Source organism: Anneissia japonica, unplaced genomic scaffold, assembly GCF_011630105.1.
Source record: "Anneissia japonica isolate Jap-2015-1 unplaced genomic scaffold, ASM1163010v1 scaffold287736_len1891122_cov214, whole genome shotgun sequence".
NCBI lineage: Eukaryota > Metazoa > Echinodermata > Crinoidea > Comatulida > Comatulidae > Anneissia > Anneissia japonica.
In genome coordinates, this window is record NW_022756106.1 from 948,108 (window position 1) to 975,126 (window position 27,019).

Here is a 27,019-nt window from a genome sequence, read left to right on the forward strand (position 1 = left end):
CGCGCCATATTCGTTTTTTCTGTGACGACGCGATATCAGGTGGGCATTGGCGAATCGCATTTTTGCGCGATCGGCGTTCCATAGGTCGGAGGGTAGCGATTGATTGCGAACAAAAACCGCATGGAGCTAGGTGTGCATGTGATAAAGATAAAATTTATTTAAAGTTATTGTTTTACTAATATATGTGATGTAAGAACCGATATTTATCACTTTATGTTTTTTACATATAATCGTAATTTTATTATCCCAAACATTATCGACAAGGTAAGTTAAGCAAATCGCTAGGGCTAGGCCTGTCTAGTACCCGTCTGTACTCTGATGTAGCCTAGTAGCCTAGTAGTAGTAGTACTGGCCTATATTTGTAGGCCAGTACTAGGCCTAGCCTAGGCTAGGCTAGACTAGTGCAAGGGGAAGGCAATACTTTATGGCTGGGTAGGTAGGTAGGTAGTGCTACGCTTTAGGCTAGGCCAGGTTGGTAGTGGTCGAGGCAGGGAGTTGTGAGGTCCTTCGTGCTGTATTTCCTACCACCACCTCTATATATAAATATTTATTAAGCATTGACTAGGCCTAGGCCTATAATAATATATTTGTAAATTAGTTAGGCCTAGGCCATGTAAAATAAAATAATTGGTTAGCATCCCCCTCCCTACCATCAGAGAATCTACTGACCCAATTTTTTTTTTTCTTTTTTAAAATTTTTTTTTATAAAACAGTCACAAACTCCATTTAATGTAGGTCTGAGGGTCCCAATTGATCAGCTGAGGCTGGATGGACCACCCACACAAAATATTGTTGAAATAAAATAAATAAAAATAAAACCCCCCTGCCCATCCGCACACTAGCCAGACCACTTGCAATTCTTTGCTCTACTGTTCTATACTGTAGCCACATGGCATCCAGGACCATGATGCCTGTCGTGTTGGAGTAAATTGTGCGTGATTATAAATTTATAGAGATAATTGCATTATGTCTGTTATTCAGGTAAAGTTTCTGCTTGCTATAGATGAATTACATAATTTCTGGTATGCAATTTTGGTTTCTGTTGTTTTCTTCTTCTTTGTTTTGCTGTTTTTCCTTGCGACTCTCACTTTTCATGTTCGACGGCAAAAAAAAAACACCTCCCTCCCTACCATGAAAATTGATAACATAAGGATGCTAACCAATTTTTACAATTTTACATGATCACTTGAAAAACCTCCACGCACGCAGCATGGTAAATACGTACCAATGCTTTACTAACTACTGGATTAGAATTTATTATCAAAATGCATGTCAAAACTGAAAAAGTCAGTCAAGGTTAAAAGCCTTAAATAAAAAGCCTAAAACCAAATTATTTCACTTTTTTAAAACTTCACAATTTACAAAGTTTTGATTTCTGTTACTACACCAACACACTGTCTACAGAAAACTTTATTTCACATGGCAATGCAATAGAAATATCAAATTCCAAGTATTTGGGAAGCTTATCTCATATTTGGTGGAAATAAAGATATTATAATTTTGTTATCTCATTGATAAAAATTCCACCTCTAGGCTTCAGGCTCAGAATGGGTCTTGGACCAGCTAGAGGCACTACATCAATCATGATGTATTTATCCAGAAAATCAGGATAAATGTGTTTTATTTGTCTTGGTGAAAATAGAGACTTGGCCTATACATTACAGGTAGGCTACTGTTAACATACTAGTTACCAGTGAGAATTTGAAGTTTGCTTGTTTCTTGTATGTTTTGCCTGGTCTAGGCTTCCCTTGGTGACTTGACATTAATAAAACATGTTGTTTGACTTTCCCGTAGTCTTTTTTTATTACTGTTAAGTCAATATACATATTTATTATATTATAATTTTCAGTATTAAAATATTTTTAGTCATTCAATTAATCAATTTTTTCCCCTTACAGACATTGCAGTCATCAACATGATTCTCTGCAGCACATGCACTCACCATTGGTTCCGAGGGTTTCAACTACTACGATGTCTAAATCGTTTACACCTACTACAAATTCAGCAGTTAAGCTCATACAGCACAACTTCTGCTCAACAGGGAGTGAAGGCGGGAATAACCCCTGCTATAGTGCAGAAGATACATCCTAAAGGAATATCAAGTTATGAGAATCTCACTTCTTCAGGAAGGTGTTCGGCACCATTAACAGCTCCCTTTCATCATGTCCTATGTTTAGGATCCAGAACAATGAATACCTTAAATCTTTGTCAGAATCTAGTCCGCTGGCCACAATATTATGGTTGCTGCCGGAGTTATGTATCATCAGCCTATAAAGATGATTCAGAGGTTGTGAACTTAAGAAAGAAGTGTCGGAGTCTTAGGCAACAGAACTGCAAGTACATTTTAAAGACTGAGTTTGCTAGAACTATGAGGGAGAAAATTTGGCCAGGAGACTCTCTAAAACATGACAACTCCCAAATATTGGAAATCAATGCAGGTTTGGATATATTTACATAACATAGCTCTACAGTATTACAGTAAAAAAAAACATCACAAAATTCAAAATAGATCATGGAGGGAAGAGATAACCAAAAGGCAAATGCTGGCCATGTAGAGTTATCGCCTAAGAAAAAAAATTAAGAAAAATACCAAAACTCCCGTAATATATCTTAATTATAAGATTGAGTCCGATAATATTTAGATTGAAAATGCTAAAAGGAGTTCCAGCAATTAGGAAATATTGATTCAGATAATATTTAACTTGCTTTTTATGTATTAGTATTTTTTTCATACTGTAAAATGGTAATAAGGCAGAAAAAAAAATTTCCCAAACACAGTTGCATTTGGAAATAGGGGACATTTTTTTCTTTACTATTATAATAATAGTAGATGGATTTACTGTACATAGCGCAAATATACGAGATCTCATGCGCTCAACAATACTGTAGGTAAGAAGACAACAAAAAAGGGCAGAATAAAAAGCAAGCAAGTAACTACAGTACCAAATGTATTGAAATAGGTTTTACTCTTGAAAAACGGTGTCCCTAAAAGGTTGTGCCGAAGTAGGGGTTTTGTGGGATATTGCTACTGTAAACCCTGCAAACTTTCAAAACAAATTGTACAACCCAACCAAACCACTTGAATGTGATTGCATTATGTATTAGACTTACTTTAATTTTATGTTCATTAGCATAGCAACCTATTTTTTTGTGAAAAATACCTGAAAATACACTGCAAACCCCATCCAAACTGCAACCCCATTCAAACTCCTTGTATATGATGGTTGAATATTAAAGACCACCTCCAGTTAAAACCATATTTCTGTGGCCCTGCCCGATTGAATGCCTGTCTTTCATCATTAGCTGTTCCCTCCAATTTAGAGACCAAAGACTGGTTTTGGTGGACCCAACTGAAAATGTTCCCTCCAATTAAAGACCACTATAAAATATGATGTTAATGCAATTTTTCAATAATAAATTGTGTAACGTTATATATGACTTACACGTGCATAGAAATATTAGCTCTTTCACTATTCTGTGTACAGTGTTTTGTTAATGTCTGGCTACCATACTGTACTTACCAGGTCTGTCACAGCCGAGCCCTAGCATGGATCATCCATACATCATGTGCATACTTGCTACTAGCTCATTTGTCTTTTCTAAACCAGAATCTTTTTTTTGGTAAATTTATGAAGCTTAATTTCTGTCTGCCTCTGCTCCTTCAAACATGCGTGGGTTCTAAAAGAATACAGGTAAGCTGGTTTACAAGAAGTTCTGGATGATGACGATGACAGCGTCCTACTAGTGCCGTACGCCTTTGGTAGATCCTCATACAGAAGGTTGTTAGTGATTCGATCACGCCAACTGATGTGTTAAGGGCAGCTCTTCTTAACATCCGGGTATATGTATCATCTAACGATTTCTCCAGGACAGGTGTTACAGTCCATGAAATGTTTTATTGCGAATAAATAACAGTATGCAGTAACTTTATATCCATTTTGAACATTTAAAGAATTATTTTTAAATTTCTCTCTAAATAGAGAAATCGAAAGATCACATTTAATGCGCCCTAGGAGTCCCTAGTCACCTGCAGAGTGTCCTGGAAATCGGCAGGAAGGACTCGGGCACTCATGCTGATATTTGCATGCTTAAACAAATTTGTATTACTGTGTTATCAATTTTCTCCCAAGCATTATGGTTTTCACCATGTACAGCAAAATATATTTAGATATCTTTAAAGAAAAATCATTTAAACAGATCTTCCGGATGTGGATTCTTCTAACTTGGGACCCTTGTTGAGTAATGTATTGGTTTTGGCAGACCCAACTAAAAACTTTTAACATATGCATTAAAATACATAGAGATTTTAATACAGTTTTTAAAAAATGTGTCCGAATTCGCCTGTACTATGTCATATTGTCTATTGTCATATCGGTCATGGTGTTAAGCAAAAACAAAACTAAACTATTTTACCCAAAAAATGGATTCTTGTAAACATAAAATGAATTAAATATTTTACTGGGATGTACTATACTACATATACAATCATAATCATAATCAAGTGGTTTGGATGGGGTTTGCTGTATTTTAAGGTATATTTCACAAGAAATCAAAAATAGGTTCTTATGAACATAAAATTATTTAATTTTTTATAGAGATACCAAGCCAATCTACTGTATACTACATGATACAATCATAATCAAGGGATTTTGGTTTGAATGGGGTTTGCTATGGGTTTTTGGAGGTTTGTGGTGTATTTCCAGGTTTATATCATAACACGTTATAACTACTGTACACTTTATCTACATTGCTTCATTCTACCCAGCTATATCAATGCGTACCAGCAAATTGCTGGGAGTAAACTATGGTGGACTACCACACGCTCATCTGCTTCACGCTACAGAAACTGAGGATAAGCTCCAGCCCTATGAGCCCTAAGGCTCGTCAAGGTTTTTTTTTTTTTTTTAAAGAGGAGTTATGCATTTTAATCTTTAATTCAGTATTAATTTGTTACTGAAAAACATTTTTTTTTGTGTGTCCAGGGGCTGGTGTATTAACAAGGCATCTGTTAGAAGGTGGAGTCAATAATCTGATTGCAATAGAGAAGGAACCCGAACTGTACCCGGTACTAAATCAACTAGAAGCCGAGGAGGGCAAAGGTTATCAGGTTGTCACAGGTGACAGCTTCACAGTACTACGCACGCTGAAATCTTTCAAGGATGCGAATACTGACCTGTCAACTATTTTTGAACAAAAATTGGGTTTTAAAAACTGGCATAGAGGTATGATTAGCTTTCTGGTATTTTTTCAAGTTTAAACTTCAGTCATATTTGCGCTAACAACTGATGCACAGGTAATAAAAATATTTGAAGGATCATATAAAAAGAATCATTAACAATTTTTCAAAATTTAATTTCAGAGCCTGTTATCAAGGTCATCGGAAGCATAGCGTTGAAGACTGAGAGGACAAATTTATACATAATTTCAAGCTTAGTGTTGCAGAAGCTTGGAGTATTCAAATTTGGACCGGCAGAATTCAACATTTTGATGTTTCAAAAGACTCTTGAGGTACATTTATTTATTTATTTATTTATTCAACTGAACATACACTTTTGTTTCAGTGGCACACAACATTTCGGTGCGTTCAATGAGAAAGAAAAAAAACAACTAAACTAAAAGAGACTAAAAGTTATACAAAACAATTATACAATAACAGTATTCATTACTGTATTGGTGTTGAAACAAAATCCACTAAATAAAAAACAACATTACTGTAGTAATACTATTTTTAGAGTTAACAAATTATTACGTTATTAAGATACAGATAAGCACAAAAAAAAAAACAACAAAAAAAAACACAACAACACAAAAGATTACTTATGAGGTAGAGGTATGCAATAATAATGACCTTTCTTTCCACAGGTTTTTAGACAATGATACATTATAATGATACATTATATGATCTTAATGATATATTATATGATCTTACATGATTATAATGATACATTATAATCATGTAAGATAGTATAATACATACTCCAAGTATTGAAATGCACGCCATCGTGTCAGAATTCAATATTTGGACATTAATTATGTCATCTTCAGGAATGTATAATCATGTCATTTTGTAGTTTCAAGTGTGTACCTATGCCTATTTTTCCAACAATTTTATTTATATACAAAGCACTACTTGGCGGAGCTGGCTTCTCTCTAACCCTAAACTTCAGTCTTGCTACCTTAATGCTCTACAACAAGAAAATTCATTTACCATTTCTTATTCATAGCAAATGGTTTGTTTTAATTTGTATGTCTTGGCCTTCTAAATATAGTTGAAACTATTGATAGATAATCTTATGAATTAATTATACAGGAATTAAAAGGAATTTTATTGTATTAATTCCATATCATAAGTATGGGATAAAATAGATAATCTTGACATTTATTGTTTTCATTTCATGTTATGATAAATGAGGGATTGAAAAGGAATAAATAAATAAATGAGTGAATGAAAACTAAAGGGCTATTACAATTGCTGCTTTGATTTTTATATTGTCAACAATAATTTATACGATGCAAATTTGCATCAGGAAAGCATCATAGGAGTGATCTATTAATAATTAATAATATATTAATTTCAAAATGTTTATTTAGTTTTATATTTCTTTATGTTTGATGTTTCTTTTGAATGTGATTCTAGTTTTTTTTTTGGTTTTTTTTCAGACATTAACCCAGGGTCCAACAAGCAATATGTCAAAATATCAGGCAATTTCTGTTTTGATGCAAATAGGTTTCAACATAGAATGTCTACACACAGTAAGTACTGTTTATTTTGTAAGAAATCTATTAGTAACATGTTACACACTGTGATCTAAAAAAATTGTCGAAATCTTAATTTTTTCTCTATTTTGTTCTTAGGTTGGCCAATCATCAATAGTATTACAAGAAAAGTTCACTAAGGTACAAATAGTTTTTTGTTTTTTGTTTTTGTTGTTGTAAATGATTCAATTGTGTTTGTTTTGACAATTTACAATGGAAGGTAGGATGAGGGAAAACAGACCACAGAAGAAGACCACCAAGGGTCCTGGTTCAATTCCTGTTATGGCAACAGGATTTTTTCTCACGACCAAAAAATTCTCCACTCCTAAATAATGACACTTAATTTATTTAGAGCATCTTGCTTATATGTTTGTCTTGTGGCAGGATTGTCACTTAGTAAAGTGATTAAGCTTGCCATTGGTATAATCTTGGCCCTGAACCTAAAAGATGAAACAAGAAAAAAAAAGAACAGATATCCTTGTTTATAGCTAGAACATTTTTCTCTTATGAATTAGGTATTTGTTTAAACAGTACAGGTCTCCCCCCCCCCCCCAATTAAAAACCACTTTTGGGCTGTGGTTTTCATGGTCTTTAGCAGCTTTTGTCTCTAATTAGAACAACAAAAATATGAGACATTTGTTTAATTTGGGACCACAGAAAAGTGGTCTTTAATTGGAGGGGTCTTTTATTAGAGGGAGACTTGTATATTACTTTTATGCTGTAGGAGGCAGATCATGTGATACAAGTTAAATTAAAATTATAAGTGATATATTTTTTTGCAGGTTGACAATATTTGCCTAGTAAAGCTGACACCAAGAATGGAGCTGATCACCGAGAACGGCCTAAGTGCCGAGGAAGCTTCTCTTTTCATATATTTTGTACGCAATTTGATGACAAAGCGAAAACAGAATCTGTTGCAGATTCTAGAGTATGTAATAAGCCTATTAATTTAGTGTTCTTATTCACAAGTTCATACTCTGTGGAGCCATGTCAATTTAGTTCTAAAAATTCAACAATACGATTTTCGGGTATATTGATGAAAGCATTAGTAGGGCCAGGGCCGCGCCGGAACACTCCTTTCTTGACCACAACAAATCTTAAGGGAAAACAGAACAAAATAATTCAAATATGTTAGTGTGGATAGCTGGGAAAATACTCAAATCTATCTTAAAATCACATTAATATCTAATTTCTCTGGGAATTTAATGTTTTATTTGATACTTTGCAATGCTGTTCGAAGGTTCTTCGACATCAAGAAGATCCATTCTGTAATATTAGTAACAGTGATCATAGGTTTTAATTTATCAGCAAATGCTTTATTTTTCTGACGTTTTCCAGAGTCTGGGCCCCGGGAAGTGGGTACGTACTTATTGATCTTGGCTACAACAAACACACAAGAACCGGTGACGTGAAAGCAATGGACTACTTAAGGATGTTCACGCATATTTTACACCTGGACTCTTTCAACGGTCACTGGATCGGTGAAGAGATCATGGACCACTCGGCACTTACCGACGACATCGAGAATAGCCTCTTGCAAGATATGTATTGAATTGTAAGTTTTTTAGTATTGATCATAAATTTGCAATTCCTCATGCTCGCTAGGTTATTATTCTTATAACCAGCCCATGTTAATCCTAAAACTCCTTTTCAAAATAGAAACGTCCTTATTTCAGTAACTGACTGGGAACCTGTGTGAGGCCTTATGAGTATTTTAGGCATGTTTGATCATGTTATTATTTTTTCTATTCTATTTTTTTAGGGGTCAATATGAGACAAGTTCTACTTCTAGTTTTGATCCCCATGATGGTCTAATTTCGCTTTTTTTTTTTTTTTTTAAATAATTTTAAGAATATAATTTTTCATATGTATGTTTTTTTCTTATGACCATTACGAAATAAATGTTACTGAATGTTCAGTTCTGGTTGTGGAAGATTTGAACTCTTTATCTTCACCCAATTGTTCAATATTCCGATCACATTCTCAAAAATTTCCTCTCACCTTAACGTAACTGTGGAATCGCAGACAATTAACCTTCTTACCACATTCCTGTAGAACCGAACATTTCAAATCTTCATTCCTTCCATATGCACTTAGGCTTTGCTCGTCTATCAATCTTGATATGTCTTCTGCCAACAATGCCTTCCAGTACTGCTTTCCTTGGAACACATTGATCTATACTTAGACCAAAAAAAGAAAATTCTTGTGTTGCCTAATTTTTAGGAAAATCCAAAAAATGGATAGGTCGGTAGGAAAAGTTGTTTGTTTAAAAAAAATTTTTTTTTCCTAATAATATGTTTATGCCTAAAAAGTAGAAAAACACTGAAGTATAACAAAGACCATTTTAAAATCTATATTGAAGAGCAAAATGATCGCATAACACTGTCGCATCGCCTACTGTCCAGCAAGATAGGCCTATTCCAGCCTTTTTAACTCATTGAAAATATATTTTTTGTTGTAGTCAAAACAATAAATTTTTTTTTATTTGGCCTTATTTTTAAATTTTTATTAAGAATTTTTTTGGTGGCTGTTGCAACTGTACATAGGTGAATGTAAAAGTTATTATTTCTTGTTGAGCAGATAATAGCCAATTTATTGGTGCAAATAGTTATTGAATTGAACTTATTACACCCATTCTCACATAGAAAGTCGGTTGCCTGTTTCCATTTGTTTACAGGTGAAGTATTCTTCCAGTCTGTTGAACTTCATTCCTCTTCCCAAGATCACTGAAAATAGAACCTTTGGTCTGTAATACATTGGTGACTGTTATCTTATTTGAACCAGTGGCCCCCTCCAAAAATTACTCACCCCCCCCAGGCTCCCCCCAAAAAAATCACAGTCAAGTTGTTAAAAAGCACCTAAAATCACCTTATTTTGCGAGTTAGCACCCCCTTAACTGATCATCGAGGCCCCACTTTATTTTCGTACCCCCACTTCAAGACTCCTTGATACACCACTGATTTGAACCTTTGTCTAATTTATTGTTTTAATATAATAATTTTTCAACAGTTTCTTTAGAAACAAGCATTTTGTAGAAGTGCAGTTGGAATGGTTCAGTTTCCCAACCTTGAGGTCGGGGATTCAATCCCTCACTGTAAATTTCGCTAGTGTCCTTGAGCATGGCAATTTCTCTGCATTTCTTCTCTCCACCCAGGAGTATAAATGATTACCTGGTGAGGTTGCCTGTTCCTGCGCTTATTACAGGAACAGCACTTAAACCATGTGTACCTAACGACCTAGGAAGGAAGCGCTTCGTATCTGAAAAGAAATGCGCTTTATAAATAATCAAGGAATAAAATAAAAGCAATGGAAGAGTCAGCACATCTTTTCTAAAATTATTCTTTTGCATGCAGTTTTTATTTCCATGAGGTACTCAACAGACTACAATGATATCACAATTACATAATTTCAGTCGACAAATAATACTACCCTGAATGACATGGTGATGTTAGTGTTAACATAAGGTATCTAGACGGTGCTACCACATAATATTATTAATAAAATTTTTTTTAAATCATAAAAGAATTATTGTGCATAGTAAATTAAATTATGTCCAGTTTTGAAGACAAATAATAATCATCAAAACCGTATCATGCAGCAATTTGAAAATAAGACGCAGTTAACCCTTGGTGTTAACCCCTTGGTGTTAACCCCTTGGTGTTAACCCCTTGGTGTTAACCCTTGGTGTTAACATAAGGTATCTAGAGGGTGCTACCACATAATATCATTAATCAAATTTTTAAAAATCAAGAAGCATTATTGTGCATAGTAAATTAAATTAGGTCCAGTTTTAAAGACGCTATTAATCATCAAAACCTTATAATGCACCAAATTGAAAATAATACACAGTTAGCCCTCAAAGTTAATAATAAACGTTACTAAACTTAATTTAAAGTAATGATCAAAGACCATACATTACAGATGGTAATAGAGGGACCTATTTTAAATGTTAAATACCATTTCTTCATATAGCCACTAGAGCTTACTTAATCATGGACAGATAAAATACTATTTGCCCATGCTTTAAAATGGAGCAGGTTTCTTCTTAATGTAAGAGCCTACCATATTTCTTACTGTTAACAGAATTAACCTATAACTACAGTAAATATATATTTATTATATTTATATTATAAACATATAACCCTATGGTCTTAATCTCGAAAAGAAGCTCATGTGCTTTTAATCAACATAACATGGGCTTCTTTTGAGATAGTTCTTACATTCATATTGACGTTATTTTTTATTATTATGATAGCATGTCAGTATCAGTATTATTTCATTGTACCAGCATGGTGAAACATTTTTAAAAACATTAAACAGATTTTTGAATTTCATAGTTGTATAATAGCAATTAAACAATTTGCAGCACTGATTTTGGAAGAAGCCATTTTCTTTAGTTTGCAAAAGTAATCTCAAAAAGAAGCCCATTTCAAAAAGAGGCCCATCTTAAAAGGAAGCCATACAAAGGTCCTAACAACAGAATCCCAGGGACTCTATTCAAGGTTTTACGGTATTTGTTGAAACCATAAGTAAATCCTCTAAACATTGTAATCAAAAGTTAACCTATTGATTGGATAATAAACATTCTAATCTAATTTTTAAATATAATTGCATGTACCCTGTACTAGCATAAGTATACATGGCAGAGATTAAGAACTGGCAGAGGTTAAGAGAACTGAAGTGGTAAAAACCATTCTCAGCAATTATTCTGGAATGATTTTTTTTTATTTCATCAAGTGCTAACTTCCTACGGACAGTGGGTTGTAAAATTTATGATTTGAGATGATCCTTACATTTATTTTCTGCTATTTACTATGGTAGTGTGTTAAATAATATGCTGTATATTCAGGAAACGTCACTTCACACCCTGAATACAATTTGTATTTGGTCTTCCAGCCTCAGTCACCATGGAATGCTTATATCCCACATGTATCATATTGCGTATGTGGATTTTACTTTAAATAATGTTTAAATATATTAATTTAATTTAGAGCTAAATACATCAAATTTGTCATCAAAGTTGTTGTGTTTTCCGACCTAGGCCAAGATTAGCAGTTTTTATACTCTCAGTAATTATCGTCTTATTATAATAATAAATAAAATGTTTTCTGATGAATTCATTGTACATTCACAGTATACACATGTTATATAAAGTATCTTAAAGCTGACTTTATTAGTCAAGTTTTTAAACAGCGTTCAAAACAGCCCAGTGCTGTAGAATAGGAGTTTTGGTATTTGTTATTGTAATCATACCCAGCAGGGAATTTTGTGATGTCATAGTTGGTGACAAATTTGTTGTATTTTTTTATTTCAACCAAAGTTTTCCTTCAACTCTGCCTTCCTCCGTATGTACTTTCTGATCTTTTCTTCAAGATCTATATGCGATTTATAAATTTTGTCTGTTTTGCTGAGTCGAAATGAGTTGCTGTTGATGTTTTCAGTTACCATAGCAATGTATCGTACATTAGTTTCCAGTCTACAGCATGTGCACTTGGAGGACAATTGAAGTTTAGTTAAGTTCTTGTGCTTAGTTGTTTTGTCTTTTTTAATGATTTTAACTTTGCTAACGGTGATGTCCATGTACTTGTTCTTGGCCACCCAGGAGTCGACCGTGAAGCTGAATATTGTATGTTTACTCTTCAATGATTTCTTCCACTTGCTATCCTGGGGACAATTAGAGCACTGTTTGCAAACTGTAAATTAATGAAAAGTTAATGAATTAAAATTTCTACCAAAGAACATACAGTAACACTGAAAATGGATGATGAGTAAGGAGGACAATGATAAAGTTGATGAGGATATTGATAATCTGATTGATGATGATGATGATGATGATGATGATGATGATGATGATGATGATGATGATAAAAAATCGTGGTAGGGGCTGGTGGCAGCGATGGCTGTAGTGGAATGGAGGAGGAGGGTTGTACTCTTGGTGATTTAATGATGTTAATGTTTTGTATCGTTTTTATTTTCATGTATGTATTCACAGATTTTATCATTTGACTTGGGGATCAGAATGGACAACCTTTGGTGTTAGGCCATGCTCATGTCTTGCTCTAGACATTCTCCAAGCGATTTCATACATTGTATATATTTTTAGCTGTGTCGAATTAGTAATGAATAAATAAATAAATAATGACAGTGATTAGTAATGTGTTATCTAATAACTATCTATTAAATCCATGCAAATTTTCCTTTTCTGTACTTCTCCGTTAATTTGTTGTTCTACTCTATTGAAAGTGGTGGAGGAGAAGATGATGATGGTGGTGGTATTGATGATTGTGTTGATGTTGATAATCAGTGATGATGAAGATAGGCAGTGGAGGAAGATTGTAGATAATGTGATGGAAATGAAAGAATGATGCAAGTGATTATCAATAATATCATAAAATAATAATAAGGGAATATTGGATGCATAAAAAGCTGACAGTGAAAGCATACATGTATCAGATTAGGAAATTTATAATAGAAGTGAAAACGATATCTAAGCTTTTTGAGTGAAAGGTAGAATAAGTTATATAGACAATGCTAGCTGGGTGTGCACATGGGATTTTTGATGATTTTGTTAAGGGTGGGGATGTAAGTAGGAAGTATAATTAATTCAAGTATTTATTTTATTTATTTATATCGTGTGAACAGCCTGCATTGTATGTGTTTGATTTTTGTGTAATTGTTTCATATGCATCCAACAAGCAACCGGCCAGGAATAAGGAAATACTGCCTGTATTAAACTAAGAAATTCTTGATTTTTATTTTACTTTTGATAATGTCCTCTGTCATTAACAAATGCATAAATTATATAATATCATTTAATTCATATATATTTTTTGCACAAACCTTTTACAATTCATCGATGCTCTTCAGTAAAAGACAGTGTATGAGCAGCAGAACATGAATTTATAAATTCATTAGATCTGATATAAATTTTGAAGTTAATTTTCAGTTTATATAGGCAGTATATCTTTAAATAATACATTGTCATGATGTTTTATAAAGGCAAGTCTCATTAAGAGGCTTACAGAATAGAGTTGTTTCAGCCATAAGATAACTGCCTAATAGTGGATTTGAACCAAGGTCTCTGGAGTAGAAAGAGTGCACCAATCCTTAACCACACTTTTTAGAAGTTCTAAATATATTCCCATGCAGTAAGCATTTTTTTTATCTGTTAGGACTTGCGAATTCCAATGCTGACCTTACCTGATGACATCACTACCTACATTGACCTCGGTTGTGACCTCATCTGTCAACATGTAAGAAATGAATGTTTATTTTAATACATATTTAAAATCTGTTTTTATAGGAGAAGGAAATTAAGGTCCCCAGAAAGAAGAAAGACAAAAGAATAGATAGTTACATGGCAAGACGACATCCATTAAACCAGCATCACTACTGTTCACCTCTTTGCAAGTTCCATTTAATTTGCTGATTCCTTGGCCGGATGGACAGCAATGCTCTGACCATTTAGGCGTCAGTCTTTTGCTTGGTATTGGTACACCTTTGCAACAGAATTCTTTCCTTAGATCGAACACCTTTGTTTTACAGCATGCAGCATTTGGTGTTTTTTTATGTAGCTTACCATGGCAGCAGATCTTTTCTTCTGGATTGTAGTTAGTTGAGTCACAGCACTCTGTTCCTTTGGCAAGGTGGCAAACTCTTGTACCGCAACAGGTTGACTCGGACTGCTGATAGATGGTGCCGTTACAGCATCCTTGCTGAGATTTTGTATACCGCAAACCTGAACAACATCCAAGACTCTCATCCTCCACACATAGCTCTCTGACGCCGATGTCGACTGGAGATGGAGATACTTGAGTTAATGGTTGGTAGTCTGCAGTAGTGTTGTTGTCTGCGACATCGTTTGTACTGTTGGTGTTGATAGTTACTGTTTCATTGTAGCAACTTGAATCAGAAATATTGTAAAGAATTGTGTCACAGCATCCTTGTAGTCTGTTGTCATATGGTTTGTTATCGCAGCACTTTTCATTGGTATGGGCTAGGTTTTGAACCTCGCCACCACAGCATATTTGTCTCTCTTTGATCATAAGTCGTCCATTGCAACAGCCGGTATCATCTCCATTGATTACATTTCCACCACAACAGACACTTTGATCGTGCTTTGCATGTTTCATTACCCCACCACAGCATATTTGAGGATAAAAGAAGCCTGAGCGATACATCTCTATTAAATCCACAAACACTCCTCCGCAACATGTTTCAGACTCTGGATCACGAACAATTCTCTGACCGCAACATTCTCCACCATCTATGCCTGGATACATGATCCCCTGACAGCAAGTTCCACTGGTTCTGTCATAGTTGTTAGGATCACAACACATGGAGGCATTTTCTTTGCTGTAGATGAATTTTGATTGACAACAGCGGTCTGTGGTTGGGTTGATCAGTACCGGTCCGCAGCATTGCATACCTTCCGTTTCATTGGTGTATCGGACATTCTCGCAGCAGTATTGTGTTGAATTATGTTTGTCTTGGGGTCGATTCCCACAGCAGATCTCACTGCTAATGTTTAGGATTTGCTTACCGCAACACGTTCCATTAGCAACAGGATGTCGTACACCATTGCACACAGTTTCTGATGAATTGTGGGATGTTTGTCCCGTGCACATTGTCCTCTGATGTTCTGTTGATTGCAATGATTTATCGCAGCAGATTTTTGTAGTGTCATTCTCATCCATGATGTCTGTACCGCAACAAACCATGTCTGAAAATATATTACATAGACAGTGCAAATATGAGATATATAACTCCAAAATGTGTGAGCCTTATTTTAATAATGAATAGTCATTTGGTTCCAACACTGAGGGAACTTCATGTTTATTGTCTCACCGATGCTGCATTTTGTCATATGAAAATTATGGTTGATAGTAAACTAAAATTTGTGACAATTAGAATAGAGGAATGCTCCTAATTTTTCCATCTTACTGAACAATTGTTGTTAATGGTCAATGCATATACCTAATCATATTAGTTAAAATAAATGCATCCCATTATAATTTTTTTTATTATTTCTTACCTGTTGAAGTTTTAAGGTACAATTTGGCCGAGCAACATATATGTGTGTCTGGGTTGAAGCCCTCAGAATTGCAACAATCTCCCTCATTCAGTGGAGTCCCTGGTGTTGCATACACCTGTTAAAAAATTAAAACACTTATCTTTCACAACATACTGTGTAATTTTTAAAAGTTGAATACTAATTGTTTCAAATATGTATTTATAATATTTGTTCAAGAAATTTCTGTTTATATATAAGTTTTCCTATTTTCTTTAATCATATTTGTTCACTTCACAGTGGCATCTAAATTTTTCAGCACTTAATGGGAATGATCAAAGTGAATATAAAAATTTAGACAAATTTAAATGGAAAAGAAAGTATAATACATACTCCAAGTATTGAAATACACGCCATCGTGTTGGGATTCAATATTTCGACATTAATTATGTCATCATCATTCCTGATGATGACATAATTAATGTCGAAATATTGAATCCCAACACGATGGCATGTATTTCAATACTTGGAGTATGTATTATACTTTCTTATCTGAGATTAATCAGTGGACCTTTCGGTTTTTAAATGGAAATGGACCAGGATTTGATTTTGATATTGTGTTCAACAGCTATCATTAGTGTGTATAAAATACATCTACAGTAGATAGATTCATATTTTCTACACTAGCTTTTAATGAATTTGGACAACATGTGGTTTGCAGATTGACAACATTCAAATCAACGGCTTTTTAATAGAAATAAAAATTTCTCTTACCCCATAAAAAAAAATAGAACTTGAACTTGTATCTGTTAAATAATGAAAAGTATTTTCTCACTCTACATTTTAGAATGAAGAACTAATTCCATCATTTTATTGTTCATGATTGTTGACTCAACATAGTGCAGTATCTTGGAACTCGGCAAACCCTTTTTTTTTCTTTTTTTTTCAGCAGGGGAAGCAAGATAGCCACATAGTCGTTTTTGCCTAGTGACTAATAATTAGCCTCCCCCCTAGAATAGACATTAAATGGATACAGACTGATACAACCATGGTCCTTAACTCCCCTAACTCTCTTGAAGGGGTTAGTCAAGGAACTGAGCATTTTTTTTGTTATAAAATACCCAAATTCAATACTCGACACAGAGCCGGGTATCCAACCCGGCATGCAAGAAGCAGGAAGCATACCAATTAGCCAAACACTCAGCTCATTCAACGAATTCATCTCCTCTGTGTGAACTCTTGATGATGCAATACTGTCTGCTGGTTCTCGGTGGCATTCTGAGTGTATCATTGGAGATAGCGTTGCAGTCTTCGTGGAATCGCATCGACTTTCTTAGCATATCTCAACTTTCTTAAACCTCAGTATTACCATGGAGGTATTATTGAGAAGGAGATCACTCGGCAACAGATCTCTTTGACGCGACAAACCAATGTGTTCCCCGCCTTTGGATCGCGCACGGGCGTATTACTGCGGCAGCTTTGTTCCCGGTTCATTGGCATAGTGCTGCGTGAGCGTAGTATTTTCAAGTGATCTCCTTCTCAATAATACCTCCATGGTATTACTATCATGGGCCAATGGACATTTCTGGAATGTCAATCAAACTTAACGACTGACTGACCAATCAGAACAGTGCCAAGAATATGTGCGTCTAACAAGCACATGTGTTGTCCGACAAACCCACATGTTTGCGTATGATTTAACATTGTCGTTTAGTCGGTAGGACCTTAGCTGCAAGTGGCAGGGTTTAGCGAAAGGTCCATTATGTTTTAACACAAGTCCTTGTTTACCTGTATTGTAGAGTTGAAGGTAACAGGAGGCATTTGCCAGCTGTAGCAGACATCATCGTGATCTTCTTCTATCTTAGGAACTAGTTCAAAGCCAGTATAATCAGAGAAGCAAATGTGTTCTGTGGGGTTGTATATCAAAGTGCCACAACACAGACCTCTTTTGTTGCTGTACATTTCTGTTTCTCCTGAAGTAGTAAAATTGTATGCAAGTGAATTTACTAGCTCCTCATGTTATCATACTATAATAATTAATCACACTACATTCATGCATATTGTGATAAAAACATAAACATCCTGAAATATTTCCAGTGGTTAGTTGTGAAGCATTTTTACTCTCTAAAAAAATAAATTGCACATAGGCAACTTGCTTTTAACAGGTGAGCAACATATTCTAAACAGAAAAAATGTCCCCTAAAAATTTCAAAATTATTTTTTAAAATTGGAGAAAACCGGAAAATTTTAACCAAATTTAGCTCTCAAAGTGCCATTTCTGGTAATCTAAAGGTGGTCTAATCATAAATTTTCTGAGGTGGTATAGACTCCTCATCTGTGAAAGCCCCTCCCTGGGCCCCCTCTATGTTGAATTCTTATTACCCTGTTCTTGCATGAATTTGGTGTTACAAGTAAGAATTGTCACTATACTGTATTGTCACATTGCCCCTCCCTTTTTGCACACACACCTGCACAATTCTCTTCATATCCAGTTGTTGAACCTAGGATGAGTTGGAAATCTCTTTTAAATATATGCTTTCTTCTTACCATAATTATTGACACAACATGTGTCCATTAAGGAGTTGTATGCCTCTATGCCACAGCAAGCGTCTCCAAGGGTCTTTGAAAGAACTGTACCACGGCAGCAGATTTCAGTGTTTGAGTTATAACTGCGCGTTCCACAACACGCTGTGTCATTCGACCCCTTAGGTTGTGGTGTATCAGAACAGCATAGCTCACTCTCTACATTGTAGGTACCTGTAAGATTTTTCAAAAACCTTTTCATTGGTACCTCAAGTCATTTTAAAATATGTGTATCCCTACCTGCAGGTTAGAACTTTTATTTTTGCCCATTTGTTAATCTGTGTGAAATGAATTAAACATGCACATGGACCGATAGCTTTGATAAAGTAAAGCATTGTCTGGCATTCAGCAATCATAAGTCTTTGTCTAAAAAGCATGCAACATGCCTAAATATGGTCATGATGGCATCACATCATGACTATATATGGGCACGTCATGACTATATATGGGCATACAACAGCTGGTTAGATCAGATTTGTGTGAAAAAAACAATACACTATCAAAATACATGGCAGTTTAAAATCTGTATCAGACATTAAGAGTCATTACAAGTTTATTTTTCTGATGTGTAAAAATTTCATACCTTCCCCACAACACCGGAGACCAGGTGCTGACCGTTCATGCAGGATATTATTCGGGTTTGAACCATACTGGTTATTACTGCTACAGCACATGTGAGTGTTTTCCAGATAGCTTTTGTTTCCACAGCATCCCCTAGCTTGAATTTTTTGAGGTATGCCTTGAGTAATCTCGCCTTCGCAACAACTGTCCCTGTACGTGTTGTAAGGCACTGCAGTGTAACGCAAAACATCTGGCTTTTCACAGGGCATATCAACTGATTTTTAGGAGAAAATTGAACATCATATGTATTTAATAACAATTTTTAAAATATGCCAAACATAAATATGGAAAAACTTAAATATTCATAGTTGGTTGAATAGCCCATTTAAGCTCTGTGTACACTAACATTTTGTCAAAAATACATGTGAATTGCCCATATATGGGTATAATATGACATCATGTCCATATATGGGTATAATATGACAGCCATATATGGGTATATGACATCATCATGCCCATATGTAGATGTGATGTGATATGACATCATCATACCCATATTTGGATGTAAAATAAACATACGAGACATTTATTCTAATTGTATTTGTGTAATGTAGTACAGGTACAGTACTTACATTTATCATAGATTCTATACTTATAGCATATTTGTTTGTTGTTGTCAAAACCTCTATTATTACAGCAGGTTGTTAAGCCACCTTCTTTTGAAACTCGCTCATTTCTACAGCAGAGCTCGTCGTCTGGAATGTAGAGACCTTTTCCACAGCATTGTTTACCTGATTCTTTAGGGTTTACAACCTATATATTAAAAGAAAAGCTTCTAATGTACTTCACACACAGTATATTATCCCTTTAGCATACTGGAAAAATTTATCATAGTACATGACTCTTGATAGTAAATAATGTAAGTAACAGCACTGAAAAATTTTTATATGCAAGTGTATACACTACATATTCTTTCCTTATTGCTTAATTATATTATCGAGCGTTATAGTGACCCGGTATCCATTCTGATGGAATGTTTACTTCTATAGTTTACCTTATTGCAGCAAACTTCACCGCTTGTATTGTAAGTATTCAAGCCACAGCATGAACTTTCGTTGACATCGTGTCTGCTCACGTTGTGTATTTTAACCCTAGTGGTCTCCTTACAGCACAGTTGTGTTTTAGGGTCATATAGGTGGGAGGAACCACAGCATTCTCCCAGACCATCCAGTACAGTGAAGTTGTAGGGGGGTAATATTTGGTTGTCCATTCGGCAACATGTCTGATTTGCAATGCTATAAACGTTGTCTCTACCACAGCAGCGTTCTGTAATTGAATGTAATTCTTTTAATTTATGGATTTTCTTTATTTCTTTAATAGGAAAGGTGTTAATAACATAATAATATTAATTTATGCAAAATATATGCTGATTTATACTATCTCATGTGAATTGTACATGCTGCTGTCATGGAACTACAGTAGTATGTTTTTGCAGTGTATTTATAAACTCTTCAAATAAATTTTAAATTTTAACTTTTCAATATTTTTTTTTCTTCTTCCAAGGAACCACTGAATACAGATTGGAGGAAAATACTGCACGAGGAAAAGAATTATAAAATGACGGTGATCTGGAAATAGAACTAATGCATGTCTTGAACACATGTTTTCTAACGTATGCACATTTGTAATTGAAACAATGTAAAAACAACTTAAATTGTTAATGTTATGAAGTAATATATCCAGCTTTTAGAAAATATGGAAAATCTATGGAATTGGAAAGAGTTAGAACCAGGACATTAGCATTTGAAGATAGGCACCTAAACAAGCAAACCATTTCAAAGTACAGAGATTCCGAGCGATTTACCTGTTCGTTTGTCATAAACTTTGTTGTTACAGCAACCGTGTGTTTCAGGGTTGTACCAATGTAAACCGCAGCACATGTCTGGTGAAGATACCGGCCTCCTTAATTCATTACAGCACTTAAAGGCATGTGTACTGAGATACTCTTGGCCACCTAAAATCAATAAATACATCAATTATTATTCAATTAATTCATTATTTTATATATAAATTTAGTTTAATGTAACAATGAATTACTAAAATAATGGTTTAATAGTATATAAAAGTACAGTAAAAAAATGTTGGGAATTGGTATGTTGAATATGATGTCCATATAAGGGCAAAAGACATATTTGTCAGTAAGTGTCTCATAAATAAGACCTATTATATAAATAATACTGGTTTCGTATTCTTTGAATACATCCTTAAAACGTTCACAATCATTTTTCGATTTTTGTATAGAACGTGTGTAAATCACTAAGTTTTGAGGCTATCATAAAGATAAGATTTAGTCTGTTTTAATTTTTAAATGAATAATAATATTTTCCTGCCATTTGATTAATGATCTAAATTTTAAAAGATAAGATTTATATAATGTATAGTTTCTATAATTCAGTGAATATTGTAGTTTCTGTAGTACTGTACAATTATATCTTGTAGAGTGAACTGAGTGAATAAAAGATTATGTTCTAACAGCAAGGTGTAAGTATCTGCATAGTATTCTGCGTAAATATTGTAGAACTGTTTAAGTATTAATAAACCAAGCACAATTTGATTTGTAAATTTGATACAATCAAAAGCATTGACACCACAAAAATTCAAGCCTGTAGCCAAGGGGAGGGGGGGGGTGGGGAGGTGGTTTCGAAAAAACCCCCCTTTTCCAGAAATGCCCTTTACAATCATTACTAAATCTTACTATTTGCATGAAAGTTTTTGAAATTAACTCCAAATATTTTTAACTTGGTATTTTTATTGCCATTTCTGGACATCTGAGGTGTTATATTTTGAAAATTTAACCCAACTATGGTGGGGCAGAAGTGGATGTGGGCATAAAGTGACCTTTTGTGAAAAATTAGAAACCCCCCTGTCCCCATTAAAAATCCTGCCCTACCGGCTTTGAAACCCATATTTAAAATACAGTATATATACAGTATTTGGTGTTTACTGAATATATACGATATATAAAAATCATTATATAGGGGATTTTTTGAAGTATAAAATAACAACTTACAGCATATGTTGGTAGTTCCGTCCATGGGTTTTTGATAGATAACCCCATCACAACACGTATGGGTGTACTCGTTAAAATTTTGGAAGGTATTACCAATTACGCATTTCCCTAAAACAATGAGTGAATGTATAAGTTAGGCAAAATATACCATTGGTTTATCACGAATATTTCGGTCGCACGTGCGACCTTTCTCAACGTATAGTGACGGTAGACACTACTGGCATCATGATATATAAATATTACAGAAACAATAGAAAGTGGTGATATAGTATACAATCTGTGAGCCTATACAATATAAATGCAATGAACAAAGGTAAGCAGTGAATATGAGATGAAACAATAGAATATAAGAAAGCTGCATCATAATAGGCTGGACCTATGCAAAGCGTTATCGTCTCATCAATAATAATCAAAATTAAAAACGGTCCTTAATGGAGCTCTGGTTAATAATCGTGGTATGTCAACTTTGGTATTTCATTTGTTTACTTAATGCTGTTCAACTATATAATCCGAAACATACGTGCACCCATCACATTGATGCCTATATATATATCTGTCTCTTATACACATCTAGATGTGTATAAGAGACAGGTTCTGCACCGTGAGCTGCATTAGGCCTATATCTATTCATTAATTCCGACAATCTTGTAGAGCGTTTGTAATCCTTCTTTTATTCTGTGGTTCTTGAATATAAACTCCGTCCTTCTTTATTATGAGCATTGCGTTTGGACGGAGGCAACGGCATAAATCCACTGTATTAAGTTTCATTATTACATTACATTGCAATATACTATATGTTATGTAATGAAACCGGTAAATTACTTACATATATAATTTTAAAGAGCGTAAGTAAATCGTTCTTAATCAGAGTTCAAGAATGTTAGTCAAAGCTAAAGTGATATTCCTTTACATAATAAACAGTAGGAATTACAGATGGTAGGCTGGACGCCTGTACTACGGTGTTCAGGTCACTGAGTCGTAAGCATCTGTCAAAGCGAGTAAACGATAATATTAACCGCAATATTTTAGGTAGAGTAACTAAGAAATAACAGTTGTCATCGGCTTACGTTCTAATAACAGTATCTATAGTTGGATTTCATGACACGAGTGGTTAGAATGTGATTTATTTTAGCGTTTAAATCATTCAGCACAGTAAGCATAATAGGGTATGAACAAAAATAGTTATACAGTATTCAATCCAGAGACACTTTTTTCACTTAGGCCTTTGTAACTACGGTATATTGTTTTAGTTTGGATTCTTTAAACCGAACAATCAGCAATTTTAATAATTTTTGAGATTTAGAAGTTTAGAATAACAAATGTTATTTTTTAGCTGCTCTTTTCGTTACATTGTACAATTATATAACTTTCTCATAAGCCAGTTTTTGCTGACCGTTTTTTAAAAAGGGTGTGAATAAATAAAATACTTAGGGCCTACATTTCGTTGAAGAACGATGCTTGATACGAACATTATATGTTCGAGGTTACAATTATTTATCTATTTGTTTATATAGCCTATAATACATATCCATTTATACATGTATATATAGGCATTAGGTCTGCAAAATTAACTGTTATCATATAATTACTTTGTATCATTCTCCATAAGAAGTTTTAATAGCAGCCAGTAAATATAGAATTTAAACTGATTGAATAGGCTTAAGTCCTTGCAAAAACATTAATTGTTGTGTTTAGTGTTTTCTGCGATGTATTTTGCACCTACTGTAATTTACTTTTAGACAAACTAAAGAAATCTGAATCTGAATAAGGTTGCATGGTTAAAAGATTACTTGTTGTTTAGGACATTCTCGTATACAAAATAAATTGAATCATACCTGCATTTACTCCAGAGACAACTAACATCATCAATACCAACATTTGTTGCACCATTTTTAATCGATACATAGCCAGCGATTGACTAGCTGCTCGAATCATTCTCGCTAAGTTTCAATATTTGTTATCCGTTCAACTCTCTGTAACTTACTGAATGAAAACCATGCATGGATTCGACCATTTATACGCAGTGGTGGGAATTCCCGACATCCTACTAGACCTGACTTGTGAAATACGTTCTCTGGCAGCGGCAGGTTTCGATTTTAATTTGCAATAGCTGAATATTATTAAATCCGGTTACGTAGCGTTCTAGTGGTGGAATTATATTGCCGTGTCCTGTAACAATCATAACCGAGGTTTGACCTAACAAGCGTGAAGTTCAGTCAGTCAGATTATCCCACTCTAACATGATATCTCACAACAAGTGTTTAGTATTCTTTCATATTTATTTGTATTCTTTATCTATGATAATAATATGTTCATTTTACTGGTAAATAAGCTTACAGGGTGACAGCTTTTGGTGTGTGCAATCATGGTAGCAATAGCCTATGAATCGGAGGCTATATCTTACATATCATATTATCGATACCTCGGCATTGGTGGGATGTTAATAGAGCAGATATTAGGCTATAGGCCTCTATATAAAATGTATTATGAAAATTCCCTAGCGGGCATGTATGTTCTTATAAATTTAATTGAAGTAATTTTATATGATAATAACGTCAGTGGTGATGTCTGCAGGGGAAGGGGAATTCCCTTCCCCTCGTCATATAGGCCCGGGCCCTGTCGTCCGACGCCGCGACGAGGTCTTCGGACCAAAAATAACAATTTGCCTATCCAAATAACGTTATTGTGGTTGACAATCCGCAATATTGTTGACTAAAAGCACAATTTGGGCCATAAAAACTCCCCTGTGAACCTTGTGAGGGAGATTTATTCCGGAACCCTGACTGAAGCTCTAGTCGGTCCCTTGGTTCGGACCTCCCTGTCGAACATTTTGGACCCCCTGTCGGCAAATTTCTGGACCCACAACTAAATAGCATTAGTAGTGTTGAAATAAGGGGCGGAATCGGACAGGACACAGCTTAAAATTGACTTCGACACTGCTTCGTGCCCTCCCTTTCTCTTTAAAATTCTAAATATGCCACTCATCACCAACACCACCGCCCAACATCACTATCAATAGCAAGCACTCGAGCCGATGAGCTATATTATGTGGACCACTTTAACATTCTGAATTAGTTTGGATGAAAATGTAGATTTCCCTATGCTGAGTACTTTTATATAATGACTCATTTTCACGCATATTTATTCAAGTGTGTATTCCTGTATTCTAAGAATCGTTGAGGTTTCTTAGAATTTCTGGAACAGTACTTATTATAGCAATTATCGTGTGGATACTAAAACTAATAACTACTACTGTATTATTATATAGAAACGCATACTTTGTGTGTCGTTCAAATAATTAATTTAATGATAATATTGGTGGCTAGGACAAAGAAGATGACATGGTTATTATCTCTATCCTCATCATCCTCGTCATTATCACTACCACCATCATTATTATCACCACCATCATAATCATCGTCACCATCATCACATTACCATCATCATCATTATTATCATCATCACAGTCATCAGCATCATCGTCATCATCATCATCATCGACATCATCATGATTATCATCGTCATTGTTACGATTGTCATCATCATCGGGAGTGCGCATTTCCTTCCCTTTTGTGCACGCGTGTTGTTTAATGCCGTTTTTTGGCCGCCATAGGCTTATTGGTTTATTATTCTTATTTTTTTCGGTATGATTCGTAGTCTGACACTGTCAGCGCCTTGAGGCGATTTTATTGTGGAAGGCGCTCTACAAATATTCTACCATTACCATTACCATCATCATCACGATCATCATCATCATAATCACCGTATATATATATATATATATATATATATATAGAAAGAAAACAGGAAACGGAGTAGACTTTTAAAACACAATTTATTTCAACATGAATATTTCAACCTGTCCCATGTCCTCTTCAGCATGACTGACTTATAAACACCTGTACAAGTTGGTCTATTAGCGATTGGTTAAAGTTAATCATAGTGACTTACCGGTAATTCTAATAACAATTATTGTCATTTTCACTCATCGGTATTTCTTACAGCATAAGATTTCATTCAGTACCCTGGTTCCAAGAACTGCAAAGGCCGGATTTTTCCTAGAATAAGTAACGGTATAGGTATTCTAGTTTCCTATGCCTTGGGTCTCGCTCTTCTTGATTACTGCTCTACTCCTAAATACAAAATGAAATAGTATGTGGTTTAATTAACTCAGACGTTTAGTGCAGTTCGGCTTAATATTTGTTCTGCATCTTCCTCAGAAACGATGTGCAGTACGGTATTTCCCGTTTAAACGTAATATGGGGAAAGCTTGGTAGATATCAGAACAGAAATAGTGTCTTGCCTAGTGAACATATAAATAATTTGTAAATACAGTATTAGGCCTAGGGATGTATGTATAAAAACAATACATTCTAAATGGATGATTGCATACCACATGTTGAAATAAGTGCAATACAAACGATAAATTAACAAATAAAATGAACGTAAATATAAATACATAAATAAATAAATGAATGAAAACGTCAGAAAATGAATAAATGAATGAATGAGTCAATCAATCAATCAATCAATCAATCAATCAATCAATCAAGCAATCAATTACCACCCAATTATTTATCAATTGATTTAATTGATTAATCCATTAATTATTAATTGATCAATCATTAGTAAGTAAACCAATTAGTCCATTATTCAATCACCTCATTATTAATTTTGTTTGTTAAAACTCTTTCCTCGCTATTAGGAAGTTAAAGTCTATAAGACAGCAAGACTTGGCTACCAAGAAAAGCTCGCCCACGCAATGTGTTGCATCATCACGAAGACTAATGCAATACCTTACTGTTCGGTTCTCCTAAGTGAGAAATTGTTAAACTGCAAAGAATACAAAATTGTGCAGCAAGAATCATCACAAAAAGAGGCATGAACACATCTCACCTATAGCTGTCCTTGGTAACCTTCATTGGTTGGAAATTATTAAACGAATTGTTTTAAAAATACTTTTAGTCATTTAAGGCCATACTTCATAATAAACCACAGTATATAATGGATCTGATACATACTACCCCAAAACGCACTCT

General features: G+C 34.5%; 3 protein-coding genes across 7 annotated transcripts; 1 reads left to right on the plus strand and 2 right to left on the minus strand.

Moving 5' to 3' along the window:
• The first annotated feature begins 46 nt into the window (after positions 1 to 46).
• LOC117123919 (dimethyladenosine transferase 2, mitochondrial-like) lies at positions 47 to 21,458 on the plus strand. 4 transcript variants are annotated; one of them, XM_033269991.1, is made up of 9 exons: positions 47 to 124; positions 1,897 to 2,438; positions 4,983 to 5,222; positions 5,360 to 5,508; positions 6,661 to 6,753; positions 6,856 to 6,897; positions 7,539 to 7,684; positions 8,095 to 8,311; positions 20,474 to 21,458. In XM_033269991.1, the coding sequence occupies exons 2-8, from the start codon at positions 1,916 to 1,918 to the stop codon at positions 8,306 to 8,308; spliced, it is 1,407 nt and encodes a 468-aa protein (XP_033125882.1). In that variant the 5' UTR covers positions 47 to 124; positions 1,897 to 1,915; the 3' UTR covers positions 8,309 to 8,311; positions 20,474 to 21,458. The 4 variants fall into 4 exon arrangements, with proteins under 4 accessions (XP_033125882.1, XP_033125881.1, XP_033125880.1 ...); XM_033269990.1 differs by having other exon boundaries at positions 72 to 189; positions 1,899 to 2,438; XM_033269989.1 differs by having other exon boundaries at positions 91 to 264; positions 1,899 to 2,438.
• On the minus strand, positions 10,095 to 20,467 carry LOC117123971. The gene is made up of 8 exons (XM_033270071.1): positions 19,965 to 20,467; positions 19,543 to 19,723; positions 18,933 to 19,184; positions 18,314 to 18,523; positions 17,537 to 17,739; positions 15,791 to 15,905; positions 14,114 to 15,478; positions 10,095 to 12,449 (listed from the first exon to the last, which is right to left on the minus strand). Exons 1-8 carry the CDS (start codon positions 20,178 to 20,180, stop codon positions 12,067 to 12,069), a joined length of 2,925 nt encoding a protein of 974 aa, XP_033125962.1. The 5' UTR covers positions 20,181 to 20,467; the 3' UTR covers positions 10,095 to 12,066.
• Positions 20,714 to 25,974, minus strand: LOC117123920 (galaxin-2-like). 2 transcript variants are annotated; one of them, XM_033269994.1, is made up of 3 exons: positions 25,932 to 25,974; positions 21,981 to 22,088; positions 20,714 to 20,924 (listed from the first exon to the last, which is right to left on the minus strand). In XM_033269994.1, exons 1-3 carry the CDS (start codon positions 25,957 to 25,959, stop codon positions 20,746 to 20,748), a joined length of 315 nt encoding a protein of 104 aa, XP_033125885.1. In that variant the 5' UTR covers positions 25,960 to 25,974; the 3' UTR covers positions 20,714 to 20,745. The 2 variants fall into 2 exon arrangements, with proteins under 2 accessions (XP_033125885.1, XP_033125884.1); XM_033269993.1 differs by lacking the exon at positions 25,932 to 25,974 and adding an exon at positions 23,816 to 23,948.
• Positions 25,975 to 27,019: the final 1,045 nt, after the last annotated feature.